General features: G+C 36.1%; 1 protein-coding gene across 3 annotated transcripts; it reads left to right on the forward strand.

Annotated features, from left to right (window-relative positions):
• The first annotated feature begins 15,970 nt into the window (after positions 1-15,970).
• Positions 15,971-17,901, forward strand: LOC130695815 (lysosome-associated membrane glycoprotein 1-like). Of its 3 annotated transcripts, none has more exons than XM_057518890.2 (7): positions 15,971-16,099; positions 16,389-16,418; positions 16,475-16,827; positions 16,881-17,047; positions 17,098-17,192; positions 17,261-17,449; positions 17,511-17,901. In XM_057518890.2, exons 1-7 carry the CDS (start codon positions 16,051-16,053, stop codon positions 17,657-17,659), a joined length of 1,032 nt encoding a protein of 343 aa, XP_057374873.1. In that variant the 5' UTR covers positions 15,971-16,050; the 3' UTR covers positions 17,660-17,901. The 3 variants fall into 3 exon arrangements, with proteins under 3 accessions (XP_057374873.1, XP_057374857.1, XP_057374865.1); XM_057518874.2 differs by having other exon boundaries at positions 15,978-16,099; positions 16,472-16,827; XM_057518882.2 differs by having other exon boundaries at positions 15,978-16,099; positions 16,472-16,827; positions 17,101-17,192.
• Positions 17,902-19,081: the final 1,180 nt, after the last annotated feature.

A 19,081-nucleotide genomic window follows, 5' to 3' on the forward strand; every position in this document is an offset into this window, starting at 1 on the left:
CTTAATTCTACCTCTGATAAGCAGCACCCGTTTTAATCATCTTTTGTTCTCTAAGGAGATAAGGTAATGAAACAAGATGATATAACCTCCACGTAAAATACCCTACTGCTTGTATTATTTCATCAGCTTTAACAATATTATGATGCTATGAAGGGGGCCACAAAGACAGACTGGAAATTATTCAATGAAGAAAGTTCCTAGAAAATTCCTATTCAGGTTACCGTCTCCATACTATTATTTGCTACCTTGAAATGATGAACGAAACTACTTATGCCTTTTGGTTCGTTTGGGAATTGTGGGAAGGAGAAATGATAGCCGACTTATGGGAGAAACGTTGGATATGTTTTTCTGTCGCAGAACGACAATAATTGTGTTGCCGCGACTACCCTACAAGTAATACAGCAAATAATAACTCATAATTCTAACTTGTACAACCCTCAGAAAAACGAGCCGAAAGACCAGCCCTTTCTTCTACACCTATACCTGCCTACCAACAATTCCGCTGTATTGCCTTCTGTTGTTTATCAGTTTGCATTACATCTGAAACTTTTTACTTTTAATTATCATTCCTTCAGTTATTATCATATTATCTATGGTACTTAGTACAACTGTACATTTTTTCTTATGAAATATTTATACATCTTGGCTGTAAAATATTATTTTACTGATTGTGATATTTAGTAATTCATCTAACATATTTTTTTGAAAATTATTTTATTCGTAAGAGTCAAAATGAACATTTTTACTTATGAAACTTGTTCTTATTTTAATATTCAGCACCAAGCACAAGTTGTTTTCATATCAACTGTGAGAATTTATTGAACAAAAATCCTGAAAATTTGTTGAATGGGCGCCCGGCAAACGCAGCAAAAAGGTACGACGCGCTCTACAGATGTTGCACAAAGGGTGTGCCCACACGAAATAAAAGCATTATCTATGGTGTTGATTAGGCACGCACCACAAAGATTATGTGCAGCAGTGTAAGCAGCAGTGTCTTTTAGATGGTTTTTCTGCAAGTTGAAATGGATAGTAAAATTTGCTTTAGTAATACAAGTTAGAATTGAGGGTGACACATCTATTCTATTGAATGTATAATCCAACTTGATATTACTGGCCTACAACTTCAAACAGTATAATTGGTGATATTATTTGTTGCTATTTTAGTATGGCTTAAGTGTCAACAGAAGAATCTTTGATAACTACCATCATTACTAATTGCTATTATAGGTCTTACCATGACATGATGTTATGGATGATTGTGTCTGTTCCCTTGCCTGATGTATTGGCATGAGACAGCCTCCTTCACATTTGGGTCGTTCTTGTCTGTGTCCTGAAGGTTAATCAACAAGAGTAGACAAACCTTTTATCTGTTTCTTTCCTTTTAATCAATGATTAAACAAAATTAATTAACAGAATGAGAATTGTAAGGAATTGTTGTACTATAATGCAGCGTCATGCACATTTAAAAGTTCCTATTGCTCACAGGGCTTGTTGTACTTTAACTCAGTATTCAGGCACCTACTCATCCACACTATAATCCAACCATTGTTAATTTTAAATTAAGCAGTAAATGATTAAGATATTTGAAATAAGTATACTTTTTTATTTCAGCAAGCATGATGTGTAATGTATTTATTATGTTGATCATTGATTTCTGTTTTAAAACTTTTTGCTTCTTATTTAAACAGTCCGTGAAAATATAGTTCTCGCTCATCTAATATATTGCGATACATTATATATATCTTATAAAATTTATTTCTAAGAGATGTTTTTTAAAATCAAACCTTCTTTAAATCTGAATTATGTCGCTGGCTTCTGTTGAGCTTGAGGACTCATTGTTGTTCAAAGCAGACGCTAATGATTTGCTACGGCACGTGACTTAAGGGTGCGTTGGTGGATCAGACCTTCTTTCAGTGCCCATTAACCAATAAAAAGCGCTGACAAATTTCATGTACGTGGACTTGACTACGGTTTCTTTTATAATTTACTCACACTTCAATTATACATCAAATACTTTATTCTTATTTTTACTTTTACATATCTCCCGTAACGGTTTTTCAATGTTTATCTTTGCTGGTATTTGAATTTCACATGATAATATAAGTATGCGATGGGTAGCCGGTGAAATAGGACCAAAACGAAATAGGACTGGAGAAATAGGACTGAAAAATTCCAGTCCTATTTCTTCCGGAGAAATAGGACTGGGAGAAATAGGACTGACTTTTTAAAACTTTTAGGACAGTCCTATTTCTCCATGGCATCAGTCCTATTTCTCCTCGGCATCAGTCCTATTTCTCCTTAGAAATAGTCCCATATGATTTACTTTGTTCCAAGGGGAACGATGAGCCTCCAATCCGGTAGGTAATGTATTGCGTAAGAGCGCCGGCTTATATCCATTTCTCTTTTTAAAAAACCGATGGCGTTAACTCATTAGATAAATGGTTTTCGTTTCAGTCCTATTTCACCGCCAATCATGTATCACAAAAGGTTATCGATATTCTTATGCCAAATTATATATTTTTTGAAATTCACATAAAGCTTTGCATTCAAATTCGAACATTAACACGATATGTTGTCAGTTTTACACATTACGCGATGGAATGTGCTACGCACAATGATTTGGATTCGGCAATAATAGGGTATAGGATTCCGCAAATAAATAGGGTAAAATCAACGTTGTGGGCTTAATAATCGATCAAATCGAAACAACTTGTGTAAAACACTTAATAACAGTAGCGGAATGTTCCAATACTTACATTGGTGCCATACACGTAATAAGCGATTAAATCGAAACAAATTGTGTGGACCACTTAAAAACACATAAGCATGCGACATGGCTAGGAACTTTGTAAGAAAGGAAGCTGATCGGGATGATGGCCACACAGTCAAGCCAACTAAAAGAAAGCTTTCCGTGACTAACGGAGTGCTTAGGAGATAATCCAGCTTGATGAGTGATTCCGGTGGCCACGCGGAGCATAACGGGTTTTTATTTTCTTTCGATTCAAGTAATTCTTCTTACAAATATAAATTTCGAAAATTGTAACTAATTAAAAAATGTGTGTACAGTAGTTATAAGATGAGATATTGTAACGAAATTTAAAAAATTAGTTTGGTTAACCAGAAAATAAAAATAAAACTAGAAATTTGAAGGTTACCCTAAGCCCTTGGGAGTAGTCGGGTTATAGACGAATATCCGGAAATGGAAATGGATCCCGGGAGTGTTGCAAGATTGTCGTCAATCTTACATTAGTAGTTCGTAGTTATGGCGTTGGTGGAAGTGAGTTTATAAAATGGTAGGATGAGAAGTTAAAAGGGGGATTCTGGTTTGAGTTGGTCGGTCGGTGCAACGCTAGTTTGGTTATGGGCGGTGTTTGTGCGGGCGGTGTTGGTTCGAAAGATTAAGTATTTCGGTGTGACTGTTCGTTCTTTTGGTTAGTGTAGAGGCCTGGCGGCCTGACATGTTCGACTTCGGATCTGTGTAAACTAATACCAGACCGAAGAATAACAATCGAGACTAATCGGTGGCGAAAAGCACGTCAATCCCGTTACAAAACGAAAAAGATCCCTGACGTATTGTGGGTTGGTGTCCAAGACTGCGTTACAATATAATTATGAATGGTAGTTACTTTTACGTAAGTCCAAAATCCTAATGTTTTTTTTGGTTGGGGGTGGGGGGGGGGATTTTTCTTTTATTGGAAGGCAATGACGACCCATGGTTTGCAGCGATACTCATTTCATGGTTTGACGGCAAAGTCTGTCTGTGGCCCCCAAATGCAAGGATTTAACAAAATTCATAGAATTAGGGCACGAGCCATATAGGGAAAAATGGGAAAACATCCTGCCCGTGTTAGAAAAGGCTTCGGTATGGGTTTCATTTTTAGATTACATTGCAAACCTATTTTTCAATCCTTATTGATTTTTTCAAAAATTTGTTTTTTTTTGTTTGTTGTTTAAAATAATTTGTCGCTCAAATAACACCAAGAAGAAAGGCGTAATGCAAATCGGCTCTAGAAATGGAGTACATTTCGACAACAGATTCAGAAGGAAATAAAAGAAGTCTTAGCAATGCCAGTAAAAGGAAACAAACATTCGACAACAGGAGGAGTCCCCATCAGCTCCGCTACCTTCTTTGCCTTTTCCACCTCGTATAGGTTATTACTAAGTAAATTACCATAATATAGAAAATAAAACAATCTTTTCTATCAGTATTCCCAGTTCCGCTTAGAGTTTCAGACTTCATCTTGTTTTAGGGAATAGGGTAATATGGTAGGTATAGAAACAGAAAAATGAGGTCATTAATATTATCACAGGTGGGAAATGAATTGGGAATGATTATCTCTTCACAGAGGTGACTCATCCGCTCGTTGGACTACTGCAACAGGGGGAAAGAACTCACTAGAAGAAATACTACCCTAAAAGAGATGAAGAGATACGGAGTCCGGAAGGGGTGTGATTCGCGCAGCATATATAAAACACTGCTGCGAAACTCCACTCGATGAGTCTCTATGGGGAGGAGCTCCCGGGGTTGTCTAACTACGTTAGTTGAGTTCCCGTGGATAACCTAGTGGTTTTCACAGTGTTGCTCCAAGTTTCGGTAAAGTTCTTGTTTATTCTTAGTTTGGTTTAGAAGAGAAGATCATGTGACTTGTTGTCATCATTTGTTGTATTCTTTCGTTCCGTGTTAAATACAAAAGTGCATGTGACAATATTCAATGTTTCGAAGCAATGAATTGCAGTATGGAGACGGTGGCCAGAATAGAAACTAGACAGGAAAATCCTTCATTGAATATTTTTAAATGTACTTCATAGTATTATAAAAATATTAAAGCTGATCAAATAATGCAAACAGTAGGGTTAGCGAAATTATTTCGTTTCCTCATCTTATCTTCTTACGAACAAAAAGATGATTAAAAAGGAGTGTCGGACTCCGAAGAGGTAGGTGTGTCGGGGTGTATTAACCGCAGGTGTAGGTGTGTCGGGGTGTATTAATCGCAGGGGTAGGTGTGTCGGGGTGTATTAACCGCAGGGGTAGGTGTGTCGGGGTGTTTTAACCGCAGGGGTAGGTGTGTCGATCAATTTCCAGCGAAAGAGTAGGAATGTCGGACTGCATTAATCGAAGTGGTAGATATGCCGGACTGTATTAATCGGAGAGGTAGATATGTTGATCAGTGTTCAGTGAAGGGACAGGCTTGTCGGTCTCAATTAAGCAAATGGGTAGATAAGACGGCTTTTTTATAATCAATTATTAACGGGGTAGTTGTGACGGAAGCATTATTCAGTTTTTTTCATGGGTAGATATGTCGGGGTAGGTCTGTCGGGGTAGGTCTGTCGAAACATCTGGGTACTTATGACGGGGGGTACCACTGTCTCTATCCCAAAGCCGAAAGTCCTGCACGTAGATGGCAACTTCAAATCGATGGATGTTATCTCATATCAAGCAAGTCAGACTCTTACATATTAAATAAATAATCAACTAATCTCTGATATTTTAGAGATAGATCCCGTTCCCTTTACAAGGATATTATATATTGTGATGAAGATGTAGAAGCCACATCACATTGATCAACTCTGTGAAGCCAATGGTAATCATTTTACTCAGTTTATTTCCTAACTTTTATTACATTTTTAATTCGAACAATAGACCAGAGCTACAGATAACTGTGGAGATTCCGCTTACACTGCAGGTCGCATGGATTCCAATCGGAAGAAAAACATGCCCACACGGCACGACGGGCTCCTCAGTACCTCTGCAGAACTTCCTACTTTCCTCCTCAGTCTTCTCCATAACCGTCCTAAATTCCTCTAAGAACCTTCTTTTTGGTCGCCTGACAGGCTCTTTAGTCCCTCTTATATCATCCTCAGCTAGTACCTAGAACCTCCCATGATGAAAAAAATTGTGTGACATATGTCTAGCGATATCCCTAGCGGCTTTATATAAGCTTTATAGCACTTGAATCTATTTAAAACATAAAATGAATATTAAACGACAACGGAATATTGGTGGTTGTATATTCAATTTCAAAAACTTCATCTTTTATTGGGATTGGCAGTATAATGGGACTGAACCGAAATAGAACTGGGAGAAATAGGACTGATTTTTAAGATATTTTAGGTAAGTCCTATTTTTCTAAGGCATTAGTCCTATTTCTTTTTAGAGATAGTGGAACTTCTAAAATTGTTCGAATTGGAACGATAAGCTTACAATGCGTTACAGCGTCGGCTTATATCCATTATCCTTTTTAAAATACCGACGGTGTTTACTCATTACTTAAATGGGTCACAAAACCTTCTTTTCTTATGCTATTTTAATTAAAATTACAGGAGAACATGAATTATATTATATTTAATAGAGTTCATTTAACAAAATACTATTAGAGCAAAATCAGAAATATTTATTACTTATATTGCACTTTATGTGGTCATAACAACTTTTCCATTGCACTAATGTTTTACTATTTCATATTACTATCGTTACATAATATACAGCTCTTACATATTCTGATTTTGCTCTAATAGTATTTTATTAATTATTTATTAAATACCATGAAATTACACGTTCAGTTACGAAGGAGGTGCAATACGTTAGTCCATAGGCATTTTTTAGGTGGTATGGTTGAAATCGGTCTCTTATTTCACTTATTGTAGTGCTCGACCTCTATTTTATTGAATCTTGTTTGTGTTTTTAATTATTTCTTTTGGTTGCCTTTGTTAGTTTATTAACGTTAGCGATTAATTTTTGCAACCTACAGATTGTCTTCATCATTCGTGTGAAAAACAGCCGCCTTAATAATTTATTGAATAAAAAATGGTAAACCCCAAAATTTACATTATCTAACAATTTTACTTGAGCCAAATGTTTTTGTGATACTTTAAAACTCACGAGTCTTATTGTCATGGAGGGATCTCCTAAAGCACTCCTGAGCATATCACTTTCAATTTCTTGAATTGAAAATATTGGCATGTTCCTCCACAATTTTCCTCAGTACTTCTCAACGGTGTGATTGATGCGCTGGGGAGGCTAAGAGCCTTTTTGGAGGTTCCCAGGAAAGAGATGTGCCGTGTAGGTGGACCAAACCGGAATTTTAATGGAACCCTGTCGTCATGGAGTTATTTTAGGAGTAGCCAACATGGATCGTAGATAGACTTATCACCATGTTCGTTTCCTTCATAGCAAAATTCCTAGCAAGTTTTTTTGTCAAGATGTGGTATGCAAGTATTTTCCCTTCGTTGACGAAATAGGAAAACACAAGGACTAGAACAATTTGCTGCCGTAACTAAGATCTGTACTGGCTTTTTATCCCGGTGGTACGGGAAAACTCATTCCTGGCCTTGTCAACTGTTATGGGGTGGAAGTTGAAAACTCCATGCAGCTGCTACGACAGGAGAGGAGCAAGAGCAACAATTTTCAATGATGTCCAGATATTCAAATATGTCGCGATGTATGAGTGATGCTTCCCGAAGAGATCAAGTAAGTGGTGCAATAGAATACTGGAACAGGGAGAAAGACGTGAATATAGGAAGAACTCTAGTAAAACGGTTGGTCCAAGCTCGCAAGAAGGTTGTCTGTACCAAAAAAGAATTCGCTTCATTGTTGGAGAAAAGGGGGCTGGTGGAAAAAGATTTGCCCTCGAATTTGGAAATGCTTCGAACCAAAGCCATTAATTACCACCATAGGATTGCTTCTTCTAACTGGCCTTTGGCATACGAAAAAGAAAATTTAGAAGGGCTTTATGTCCAGATAAAGAAACTTACGATACAGAATCGAAACTGTCGCCGCTAATTTTAGTTTAGCATGTTTAGACTAAGACAGGTTATCTAAAATGGATTTTTTATCCTCACTGGTTCGTGTAAAGAGAAAACGAAGTTAAGGAAAGGGATTGCTAAAGCAAAAAAAAACAGCTAAAGAACATATTCTGCTCATCAATCAAACTATTGAAAATTGCACAACTAGAACCCAACCTAATGCTGTTGAAGTGGAAATTAAAAAATGGCGAAAACTAGAACCAAGTCACTTTTCTGAAGGAATTTTTCCTTGGCAAACGGACGGAACTAGTAGGTCTGCAGACAAAATATAATACAACTGATATAATTAATATCCATTTTTGTTTGTATGTGCTCCTAACCTAAAATATTACATCTTTTTCTTAACTATAGTATCTAGTCGGGATGATTTCACTCTAATCGATACTTGGATGCTCTTAAAAAGATTTGAGGAAGAGGTAGCAGAGACTGCTGTTGAAATTTTTAGATACTTGGAATTTCTAGTGTCGCATAAAGGGTCCCTGGAATCAAAATTAATATCCTTTGCTCCAACTCCTTTGGATCGAGGTAAACGATTTCTCGTTTTCAATGAAATACGAATAACAGAAACAAAGCTCGACTATTTCACTTTTTGAAGAATATTTCCGCAAGACAAACAAGATATGTTTAATGACATAGATGACTACTCTGAAGATGAAAGTGATAATGAAAGTGATGATGATGGAAACAGTTATAATGAATTGTTTGACCAGTGATTGTAAAACGAATTTGGAAAATAAACAGAATGCAAAGAATATTCCTTTTTTTATTGGAATAACGATACCGCAACATCATAAGCAAAACTTTTGAAACTTTTTTTACGTCTATAACATTGGGAAGTTTAAAAATTTCCGCGTAAAATGAATGGCTTCTGTCTTCTAGGATATGATTGGTCGTTGTATTATTTGGAAATTTTTCAACTAAATCACAAAGTTTTGCTAATACAGGCACATCATGACATTCCCGGAGTTATAAGGAATCGAAATATTACATGTGCAAGATAAAATAAGCAAAAAAAATGTTCAAACCAAGGGCCCAAAGTTTACGACTTTTCGTCGTTTCCCCTCCTCCCCGTATACTGTCCAAAAATGAAATACTTATTATTGGACAAACTATCCGTGTAAAGCGAAATATTTTAACTGCAATGAAAAGTACTTAGTAAGGAGTTTCGATTTCTGTAAAACTCAAAGAAGAATTTCCATAAACAACTAAGTAAAAAAAACAAATTCATAGTTTTTGTGATCCATAGATATACTGGACCCAAAAGATAAAACCGAAAAAAATTCTTTCGTTCTCAAACTTTTTGTTTATGGAAATCGAAAGCTATTACTAAAAGAGTTAAAATTATTCCTTTTAGACCTCAGAGATTAGTTAACAAGCCAGCATCTAGTTCTTATGGAGGTGTGTTACTAGAACCAGAATTAGCATCTGTCTTTTACATTCCTTCAGACGATTCAATTGTGGTCTGAAACAAAACAATTAATCCATGCACGAAAGTTCAACTTACTTCATCAACTAAATTATCTACTTCTCGCTGAGCTGCTTTAGCATAATTGTGACAACAACTCTCCAAAAATCTTTCTCCGTACTCTGGAAACGTTGAAACATGGCTTAATGCAACACTGCCATATGCACTGCAGTAAGTTGCTGTTTCTGTTTTATTCGAAAAATGAAAAAAATACTGTAACTTCAGCATTATAGCTTGCTCCCAAAATTTGCCAGCGACAAAAAATGTCGTCTTTAAGACGGTTTTTGCTCTGTTGTTATGTGGGTTTTGGTTTTCCATCTTTATGAACACTAAAATTTTCCTTTTTACTACCCTTAAACAACAAAAAGCGAATTAAAACTTCAGAAAAATGTGAAAATGATAAAAACTTACAATTAGGCCTAACTTTTTGTGTTTCATTTCATACGATATAAATTGTTGGCATTTGAAATGTTGCAGACGACGGTTGCAGACGACACTTTAACAGCCGGGTTGTTGCCTTCTTCAATTGCGGTGTGTACTGCTTGGTGAGCCAATCAAAACGCAGGAATCGTGTGCTGCTGGTACCCGAACGGTCGAGTCAACTCACGGAGATCATGTTGTTATAGAACCGCGCACAGACCGGAATTACTGAAGATCACCAGAAGAACTTTAGTCCGGGTCTTAAAGGAGGCCATCTTACAGCTAGACCAAAGTACACAAGAATATCTGATGCACAACTAGATCCATATCTCACAAATATGTTAAAATGCAACCCAAAATTTGGTAATGTTAATTCTTGCACTTGCATTACAGAGCTAATCAGACTCCGAGAAAACTTCGACATCTTGTTCATATGAGCCAGCTGCCGATCACCTTGTAATGCATTGTTTCAACACAGGTTTGCAGATGTTCAACCCTCTTAAAATACAGGATAATGCAGTCATTCATCGTTACTCTAAAAATTTTTACTTGAATGCGCCAACGCCCATTGATAGGGATTTCATCCACCCCAGTTTCGTTAGCGATATGTAATATGTGCCTGCAAGGTATACGATGTTGCAGATATGCGGAACAACAGCAATTACTTCAAGCTTGGGAAATTGTCGCGGGCAGAAACGGAAGAATGATTATCTTTAGCGTAGATGAGTCACCCGCTTCTTGTGCCACGCTGCAACCGGGGTAAACAACTCACCAGAAAATGGTACCCTAAGAGAGATGAGGAGATACGGAAGGTGTGTGATTCGCGCTGCAGCATAAAACATTGCTGCGAAACTCCGTTCGATGAGTCTTCATTGGAGGAGCTCCGGGAGTTGTCTAAACTCCGTTAGAGGAGTTCCATTGGTTTCCCTAGAGGTCTTCATTGTGTTTCTCCATGTTTGCGTAAGGCCTTTCTGTTTATCCTTGTGTTGGTCTTAGCGAAAAAAGCCGTTTTAATTATTTTCATCACTTGGTGTATTATTTTTTTGTGTTTAATACGAATAAATGTGTGACAACGCAGTAAAAGCCAGATGTAGAGGCTATAACATGTAGGTGGGATACCTAATAAAAACTATTATTAATTCTATCAATTTCAAATAGCAATGTTGTGTGTTGAGATTTGATTTTCGGAGACGGATGTCGACGGCCCGAAAAACAAATCACAAAGCTTAAGGTTTGCGCTGGCGAATATTTCCTTGGCTGCTCCGATTACTTCAGCTTTCTGTATGTTATTACGGGGAGTATTACGGTATTATTGATCAAGATAACTATTTACCTTAATCGAAGTTACCTTGAAAAATATATAAGGCCATCTTTAATCCTTTCCGTTGTTTCGTCCAGGGTAAAAAAACCGGCTGTCTAAATCCAAAGTCATCCTTCATCATGATGGTGTAGATAGACATTCCTAATTTGTTTCTCCGATGGGTTTCGTCTAGTTGAATGGTCTTAGGATATTTAGTATACAGTTCGACTTCTTGTAGTTGTATGTAAATTAGGTTAACATCACCGTCGGCATCGGTGTCGATGTGGATAATGCTACCTCCAGTATGGAGGTGCTCTATGTTTCTGACGTGAGGCTCTGAACTCAAGTGGGAACAAGATAAACTATTTTTGACAGGAAAAACTTCACTTTAAAAAATTCCCGTTCCTAAAATAGTTAATATTAAGTTATACTACTAAAATGGGATATAGTTTAATAAATATCCTCGATTAATGTAATTGCGGCGTCTAGAAAACATTTACTTATATTTTAAAAAAATTTCGAAAAAATGAGGTAGTGTCATTAGGCATCCTATAAGCACAATGCAATGTTCGGATACTACATGACTAGCATGCAAATCAAAAATTCTTATAGATAAAAATTTTAAAAAATTGTGCTGGATAGCCCATTATTTGATTAACTTCGGGGCAAAATTTTATTTTTTTTGTCGTCATTTTTAATGCCCCTTTTTTACGTTTGCGCAAGGGACCCTATCGCCATGAGACACCATGTTAAAAAGCCCAAAAACCCTTGGTGTTCTAATAATAAGGGCGGGTACTGTATCATTGTAATATGAGTTGACGAAGTAACATAAATGATGAAACGTTTACGTTAAGTTTTTTCTGGTAACCATATATAATATTTATTGTACTGTTAGGCTTTAGTTATAACAAATTCAAATATCTGTATCGGAAACAATCGAAGTAAAGGGTATTTCACCAAGAGATAAATTCACGTTAGATGAAAAACCATCATCTTCCACATCAGATATTACTTTGAAGCATGGCTCAAAAGTGTTGTCTGCTATCGCTTTTTGATAACGGTACAGTGCCGGTCCACTTATAGAACCGCTTAGCTATAGAACCGGGTCGGTTATCGAACCGATTTTTCCTTGCCGTGTTTCAGCGCCGCCATTGGCTGTATTTTGAACTAAATCCATATTTTTGGGTTGGAATGAACGGCTTACGCACTTTAAAACGTACAAACACATGTTATTGAAACTGGTTTTAGCAATTTTAGACAATAGTGCAAATTGATTTAATGACTTTACGTAAAATAATAGCCTTCCTAACGAATTCAGGCGGATAACAATAGAACAAAATGACTTATTGTTCTACTTTTCTCTTTGCCTTTTAATGTTATCAGAATTTTTAAACAACTGTTTTACAAAACGACAATTTTCGTGTCGTTTTGCTCGTCGGTCGTTTTGTTTTTTTCCATTTATTAATTATGGGCGCTGAAACACGGCAGAGAAAAATCGTTTCGATAACCCAGCCGGTTCGATAGCTAAGGGTTTCTAGAAGTGGACCGGCACTGTATCTAATATAATGACCAATCGTTGATGGGGCATCCTCTTTGTGGTAGAACCCTATTGTTGGTAAAATAATGCAGGAATGGTTGAGGTATTAAATTCTAATATGAGAACCCCCTTCCCCCTATTCTGGGTAGTTGCATAGAGATCAGCACTACCCCTGTGCTATTCGCTTTTACATTGCCATACTATCAAAATTTGTGTGATGAAAGAATCGAGGATACGTGGCTCTGAGATCGGCTGCTCGGTTATAGAACCATTCAGTTATAGAACCGCGCACAGGCCGGTTCTATAACTGGACCGGCACTGTAATTGATAATAAATAAATACTTTTTCCATTCCCCCCCCCTCAATCAATCATTGACAGACTTCGATAAAATTAAATTTATTTCAAGACTTTTTTAACACAGACATAAATAGTTTAAGGAAATCTGAACGCCATACTATTTTTTTTAAGCATGTATCTTCAATATTTCAAGTTTTAAAGACCATGTCTAATGTCGTATACGGGTCCAGTTTTCCCTTACTAACAACTACTAAACCAATTTGGTTAACAAAAATTTAAGCATAAATTTAAGTACCCTTTACAATATAATACCTTTCAAAGCGCTAAATTTATTTTATTTTCAGAGATGAATACAAAATACGGTTTTTGTCTATTTTGGGTCCGCTCTCCCCTAATATTGAATCCGGTTTTTTTAAATACCAATTTCTCATCCCATGGGTTGAAAACTACCTTAAAAGTGAAAGGGCAGTTATTAGAAAATTGAAATTAGTTTGCGCGAGTGTGATCCTTCGGGTGGGATTGGGACTTTCCGTCGTGCTTACAGATCGCGATTGCGTGCTTAAATCTCCACTTCTCGTCCTAAGATGCACCTTCCAGCTTCAAGAAAAAAAATATGTAATCATAATTCCAACTAGATATAATAGTGTTTCATGCTTACCACTTTATTGTAAGCAGCGACAGTCTTCTTGTCCTTTAAAACGCAGAGCGTAGAAATTAACAATGTCCAATTCCTGTAAAAAAATCTCAAATTCCTCCCAACTATCAAAAGCCTTACCTGTTTCAGTGTAGCTTATCATTTTTGAAAACTTAAAAAGAGCTAAAATTTATGTTTTAGCAATCTATAAAAAGACTAACTGTAATAATTCATAAGAATATTGTCGATTAGTATTTGCAAGTATAATGTATTTAATTTTTCGATACAATATTTAAGAAAACTAACTATAATAAAATATACGATAACACGATAATTAATCTTTCGTTACAATAGCGAAAAAGAACTTTAAGTGCACCGATATCTTTTGTTGCAGTAGCGAATAAGGCCACTTAGTGCAACGAAACATTTCGTTGCAATAGTGAAAAAAATATTTATTGCACGGAAAGGTCTCGTTGCAATAGGGATAAAGGCCGTTATTTTAGCGAAATATTTCGTTGTAGTAGATTCTACCGTAGAGAAATTTCCAGGAAAATCCAAACATTTCACGAGATTCCAGGAGATTCCAATCACACCTGGTGATTAATAATAAATGATTAATTTTCATTTTTCTTTCTTTTGGGCTTTTTGCCTTGAACATTTTTTAGTCTTTTCGGCTAGTTGCCCAAAAGAATCTAGGTTTTCCGACTTTTGTTGTGTTGTTGTGTTTTAGGACTTTTGTCATTCGACACTTGGACGAGTGGTTCGCGACCATAGGACATCTGTCTAGCGACGTCTGGACTACTGGTTGTCGACCTTTGGCCGCGACAACGATATATTGCTGAACCAAGCAAGCCCTGTACTGTGCAGTGGATCCTATCTTTCGGAAAAGATAAGATAGAATGGCAAAAGTTAAGATACTTCCGGCATCTTTTCGATAACTTGTATCGGGCGTCAATTTGAGCCGAAAAAAAGTATCTTTATCTTATGCTAAGCCAATTTTAGCCTAAAGTTACCGAAAAGATACAAGATACTTTAGGCGCCATCTAGCGGCGACAAGTTCATTTATTTGGAATAAAATTTTCGGGTCTCATTGTTTTAGTCATCCCTTGTCTCGTGGATGTCGATCAAAAATAAATGAATTATGAAGCTACAAATTTGATGCAACCCAGAATTTCAATTAATCTTCGATTCAGAATTTTTTTATTTAGTTTTGCGTTATTACTAAGTATCTTGTATCTTATTTTATCTTATCTTTAGCCTAAAATGAGAATTTTTAAAAATTTTTAAAAATATCTTATCTTAACTGGTTTTTTTTGGTAGTATCTTCTATCGAAGCATTTTTTTCGGTATTTACAAAATATCTTAACTTAACTTTGTATTTAAAATTTTTTTTTACAGTAACTGTATCTACAGGGTAAAAAAAAAAGATAGGAAGCACTGGTACTGTGTGACAAGTTGACTCCCATGCCAACGACGTTTGGACTTTTTTAATTATTATTATTAAATGAATAGGTATTCATAATTAATTGTAATTATTTTATAGCTATTTTTGTTCGGGTTTATCGAGTAATAAACTTTAATATTGTTATTGTAGAAGAAAAGTGTTATTATAATTACGTGAGTGCAATTACAATTAAACTATTAATTACTGTTTAGACATGGCCTTTTATTATTACACGTTTAATAATATTAAATATGGGTTATTATATAATTTTTAAAAACCTACTAAAAATTATAGCCCACAAGAGTGTCTTTAACATTCAAATTTAAATTTGAATTCAATAAACTAATAAAAAGAAATACATTTTAGTGAAAGTTACCATATTGATTAAAGCTTTCGAGATGTATAAAAATTAAAAACAACAAAATTATATACAAAAATACCTGCAAAATAATTAGGGGGAATATTAATGGAGTCCATTGGTCGCTGGCACGGAAGCCCACTTGTCCTAAAGTGTACCGCTCGTTGGGTTCAGCAACATTTCATTGTTGCACCCAAACGACGAGAACCAGCAGTCCAAGCGTCGATAGGCAGATGTCCAAGTGTCGGAAACCTGTAACCAAAAATCGGAAATCCTGGAGTCCTTTGGGTAACTCACCCAAAAAGGTACATTTCTTGTTTTTCGGAAGCAACAAAACATTTTCTATATTGTTGTAAAATAATGAATAATAATGAGGATAGATGGAAAGCTAGGATTTGGGAAAAAGAGAAGAGAAGAAGAAATAGCTAAAGTTGGGGGCTAGAAAAATAAAAATTCTACAGTGCAAAGTTTATATTAACTTAAAAATTTTTAAGTTTAAGGACAATACAATATGCAATATTACCTCGTTGTTCATTGGTAACATTATTTTTGTTGCAAAGTGGCCATGAGGTTTAGCATAGTAAAAGATGTGATTTCTAACAGGTTTTGCTTCTGGAAACTCTGGTGGTCGATATTCTAAGTGTTCGAATTGTTCTTGATTTATTTTTTTGCTTTGACAACGTTGTTGAAAATACACCCACTTTTGCGACTGTATCACGTATTTCTATCACTTTTAGTTCTTCGTCGGAAACAGTTCATAATCCGCAGTCTGTTCTGATTAAGCGAAAGTCATGCATTTTGAAAGAATAATATACTTGCTATTAATTTGCATTTGTTCAGGTAAAGTCATAAATTTATTTCTATAGCTTAAAGCACAGTGATCGCTTTGGTTTTCCATCGAATAATTTATGTCCATAATGAAATAAATCGAATGTTGTGCATATTTCGTAGTGTTTAAACATGCAATGTTGTTAACAGTATTTCCTTTGAATGTTGAAGTGTTAACAGGAGTAGTTGCTGAATTGTGATAAAAATTGAAATGCTTAGAATGGAATTCGACAAAATTATCTTTATTGTTACTGATTTCATTTTACCTTTTGCCTACTTTTTTTTTTTTTTTTTTTTAAAGGAAATGCCTTGGTGGATCCAATTCTGACAGGTATAATAGATATTCATGTCAATTCAGTTTTGAGTGTAACATATTGATTCCAGCAGCTGTGCCTGAAATGTCCAATAATGAGACATCTATCAATGAGTCATCTGGTGTCGAAACTACCACCACCTTGATAACCACCCCTTCAACAGTCATCCCTTCAACAGCCTCTTCCTCAACAATCCCTCCTTCCACGTCTTCTCCTTCAACAATCATGCCTTCAACAATCACTCCAACAATCATTCCATCAACTCCCTCTTCAACAATCACCCCTTCAACATCTACTCCAAAACCTAATCCTCCCCATCCCTCTGGTACGAATTGGGTGGTTGTGGATGAAGAAACAAACATAACATGCATAGTGGTGAAGCTCTCAGCAACAATGATCATTCCGTACCAAACAATCAACGGCAATGTAATAGTAAATTCTATATTGGTGTGATTCCTTGTCATCTCTGTTTTTAATAGGTTGAAAATGCTACAATGGCTATACCTAGTAATGCCACATCCAATGGTACGTGTAATCTTGGCGTTTTGGATGATCCAAATACCCAGAAAATATCCTTGCAGTGGATGTCTGGCAAGAATGTTATCCCTAATATGTTAACATTTGTCTTTCACAAAAACATGACTAGGTAGGGTTTCATGCAATTGTCATAACAAGTTGCTAACAGAAGCTATTTAGTAGTGGAAATGAGTCATCTGCGGAGGAACGAGTTTTTCTTTCAGACATTACGGTGCAGCTTTATCTGGACTCTATTAATTTCCCAAACGCAACAGGTAGTAAGTGTTCGTACACAACTTAATTGTTAGATGCTATTTATATATTTTTTTAAAAATATTTTTAGGAGAATATACTTATGCTGAACGTCTGAATAGCAATTTGCATTCAGTAGCTGTCAACAATTCTTATAGGTGCAATTCCCAGGAGAGTATTGCACTGGATGTTCAGGAGTTAGATAGCTCGGCTACTATTCACATGGCGCACTTGCAAATGGAAGCCTTCCGAACATCGGTTAATGATAAGTTTAGTTCTGGTGAGGAAACTATTCTAATCATAGACGATTCAGGAAGTTAATGGTTTTATTCTCATTTCAGCGGTTGATTGTCCTGCTGATAAAGTTGTCACATCAGACATTGTACCAATTGCTGTGGGTTGTGCCTTGGCTGCGCTCGTGGTAGTTGTCCTTGTTGCGTATCTCATTGGTAGAAGACGTGCTCGTCAAAGAGGGTATCAAAGTGTTTGAAGAACGGAGAAACCGTAGCAAATGGATTACATGGGAAATGCTATGTTATTGGTGTATTGGTATCGGGGAAATTGCTGTGTTACTAAAAGTTCGTCAGAATTGCGTGAATTGGCTGGAAAGTTAAAACTGTCTCGATTTTATATTTGCTAGTGTAGCTCTGGCTTAAATTTTTTTATACTGTTTCGAATTTCTGGCATGTCTGTGGTAAACCGATGACGGAAATAAAGCTAGAAAGTGAAGTATTATTCCCATTTCGCATTCTACTGATATATATGAGATGTAGCATGAAGGTAGATTATCCATATTCCCACTAGAACTTCCATCAAAAAGCACTATAGCGGTTGTAATAGATCAGTAGCTCAGCAATATCATCTTCAATATATTGGTCGAGTCATTTTATGGATTTGGTTGCACTTGCAGATTGAAGATCAACGGGAGTTCTAACAATAGCCAATGGAGAAGTCGGGGACTCAGCGAGACGTAGAGTAATTAGGGAACCACAGCTTTCCTAAGTTACTGGGCAAAATTACTGGATTAGCACTATTAGGGCTCGTCCCCGCAAAGATCATGGATCTTTTTCGTCGATTCAGTGCGGGATTTCGGTGCCGGGTGCGACGATTCTTGCATTTTGTACTATCTCGGACTTCAATGAAAGGCCATCTCCAAATAGATCCTTATGGCACTATTTTTTGCCTCGAATGCTCCGTATTTCTACTACGACTATTGTTTCCTTCAATTTTGCCGCATGGCATTTTTTTAATTCTTTTGTAACAAATAAAATAAGCCTCGATGCTTACCAATATACTATTAGGCAATAAATTTGTGCAATACACACATCTATATATGTTCTATTACATTATATCACATTGTTGTTTATATTATTTATACGTATGGTTTTTATTCAAGCGCACAGGGCATACAAAAACATCTCTTAACAGCATTACATAATGCGAAGTTCGCCCCTTTTTGTCTACGTGCTTCACACCTGTTTTGCTCTTTACACGAAACAATCGTACAGATTATTTCTTCGATGTCTCGAAGTCCTAGAGCCGCATTTTTACTCTGTCTTAAGTACGTGATATGCACTTAAGTGTGCACTGGCTTAATCAAAATTCTTACTTAGCCAAAAATCTATTCTGACAATACTTTCGAAGACATGACTAGACTTAAAAGATAAAGAATTTTGCTTTTCAACCTCTAAGTAAACTAAACTCATAATCCAGTTTTTTTTATTGAAGGCCAAAAGTCAGGTAGAAATACTGGAAACAAGTTGAAAATCAGTTGACCTTTCACTTCAAGGTGCATTCATGCTGTATCTTACGAACTTACTAGAAATTCTAGACAGTTTCTAAATTTTCGGTGCAATTTAGGTAATATTAAAAGAGGCTTTTACGAAATTGCTAGCATACGCAGGGTATTCGG

This window comes from Daphnia carinata, chromosome 1 (genome assembly GCF_022539665.2).
Source record: "Daphnia carinata strain CSIRO-1 chromosome 1, CSIRO_AGI_Dcar_HiC_V3, whole genome shotgun sequence".
Classification (NCBI taxonomy): domain Eukaryota; kingdom Metazoa; phylum Arthropoda; class Branchiopoda; order Diplostraca; family Daphniidae; genus Daphnia; species Daphnia carinata.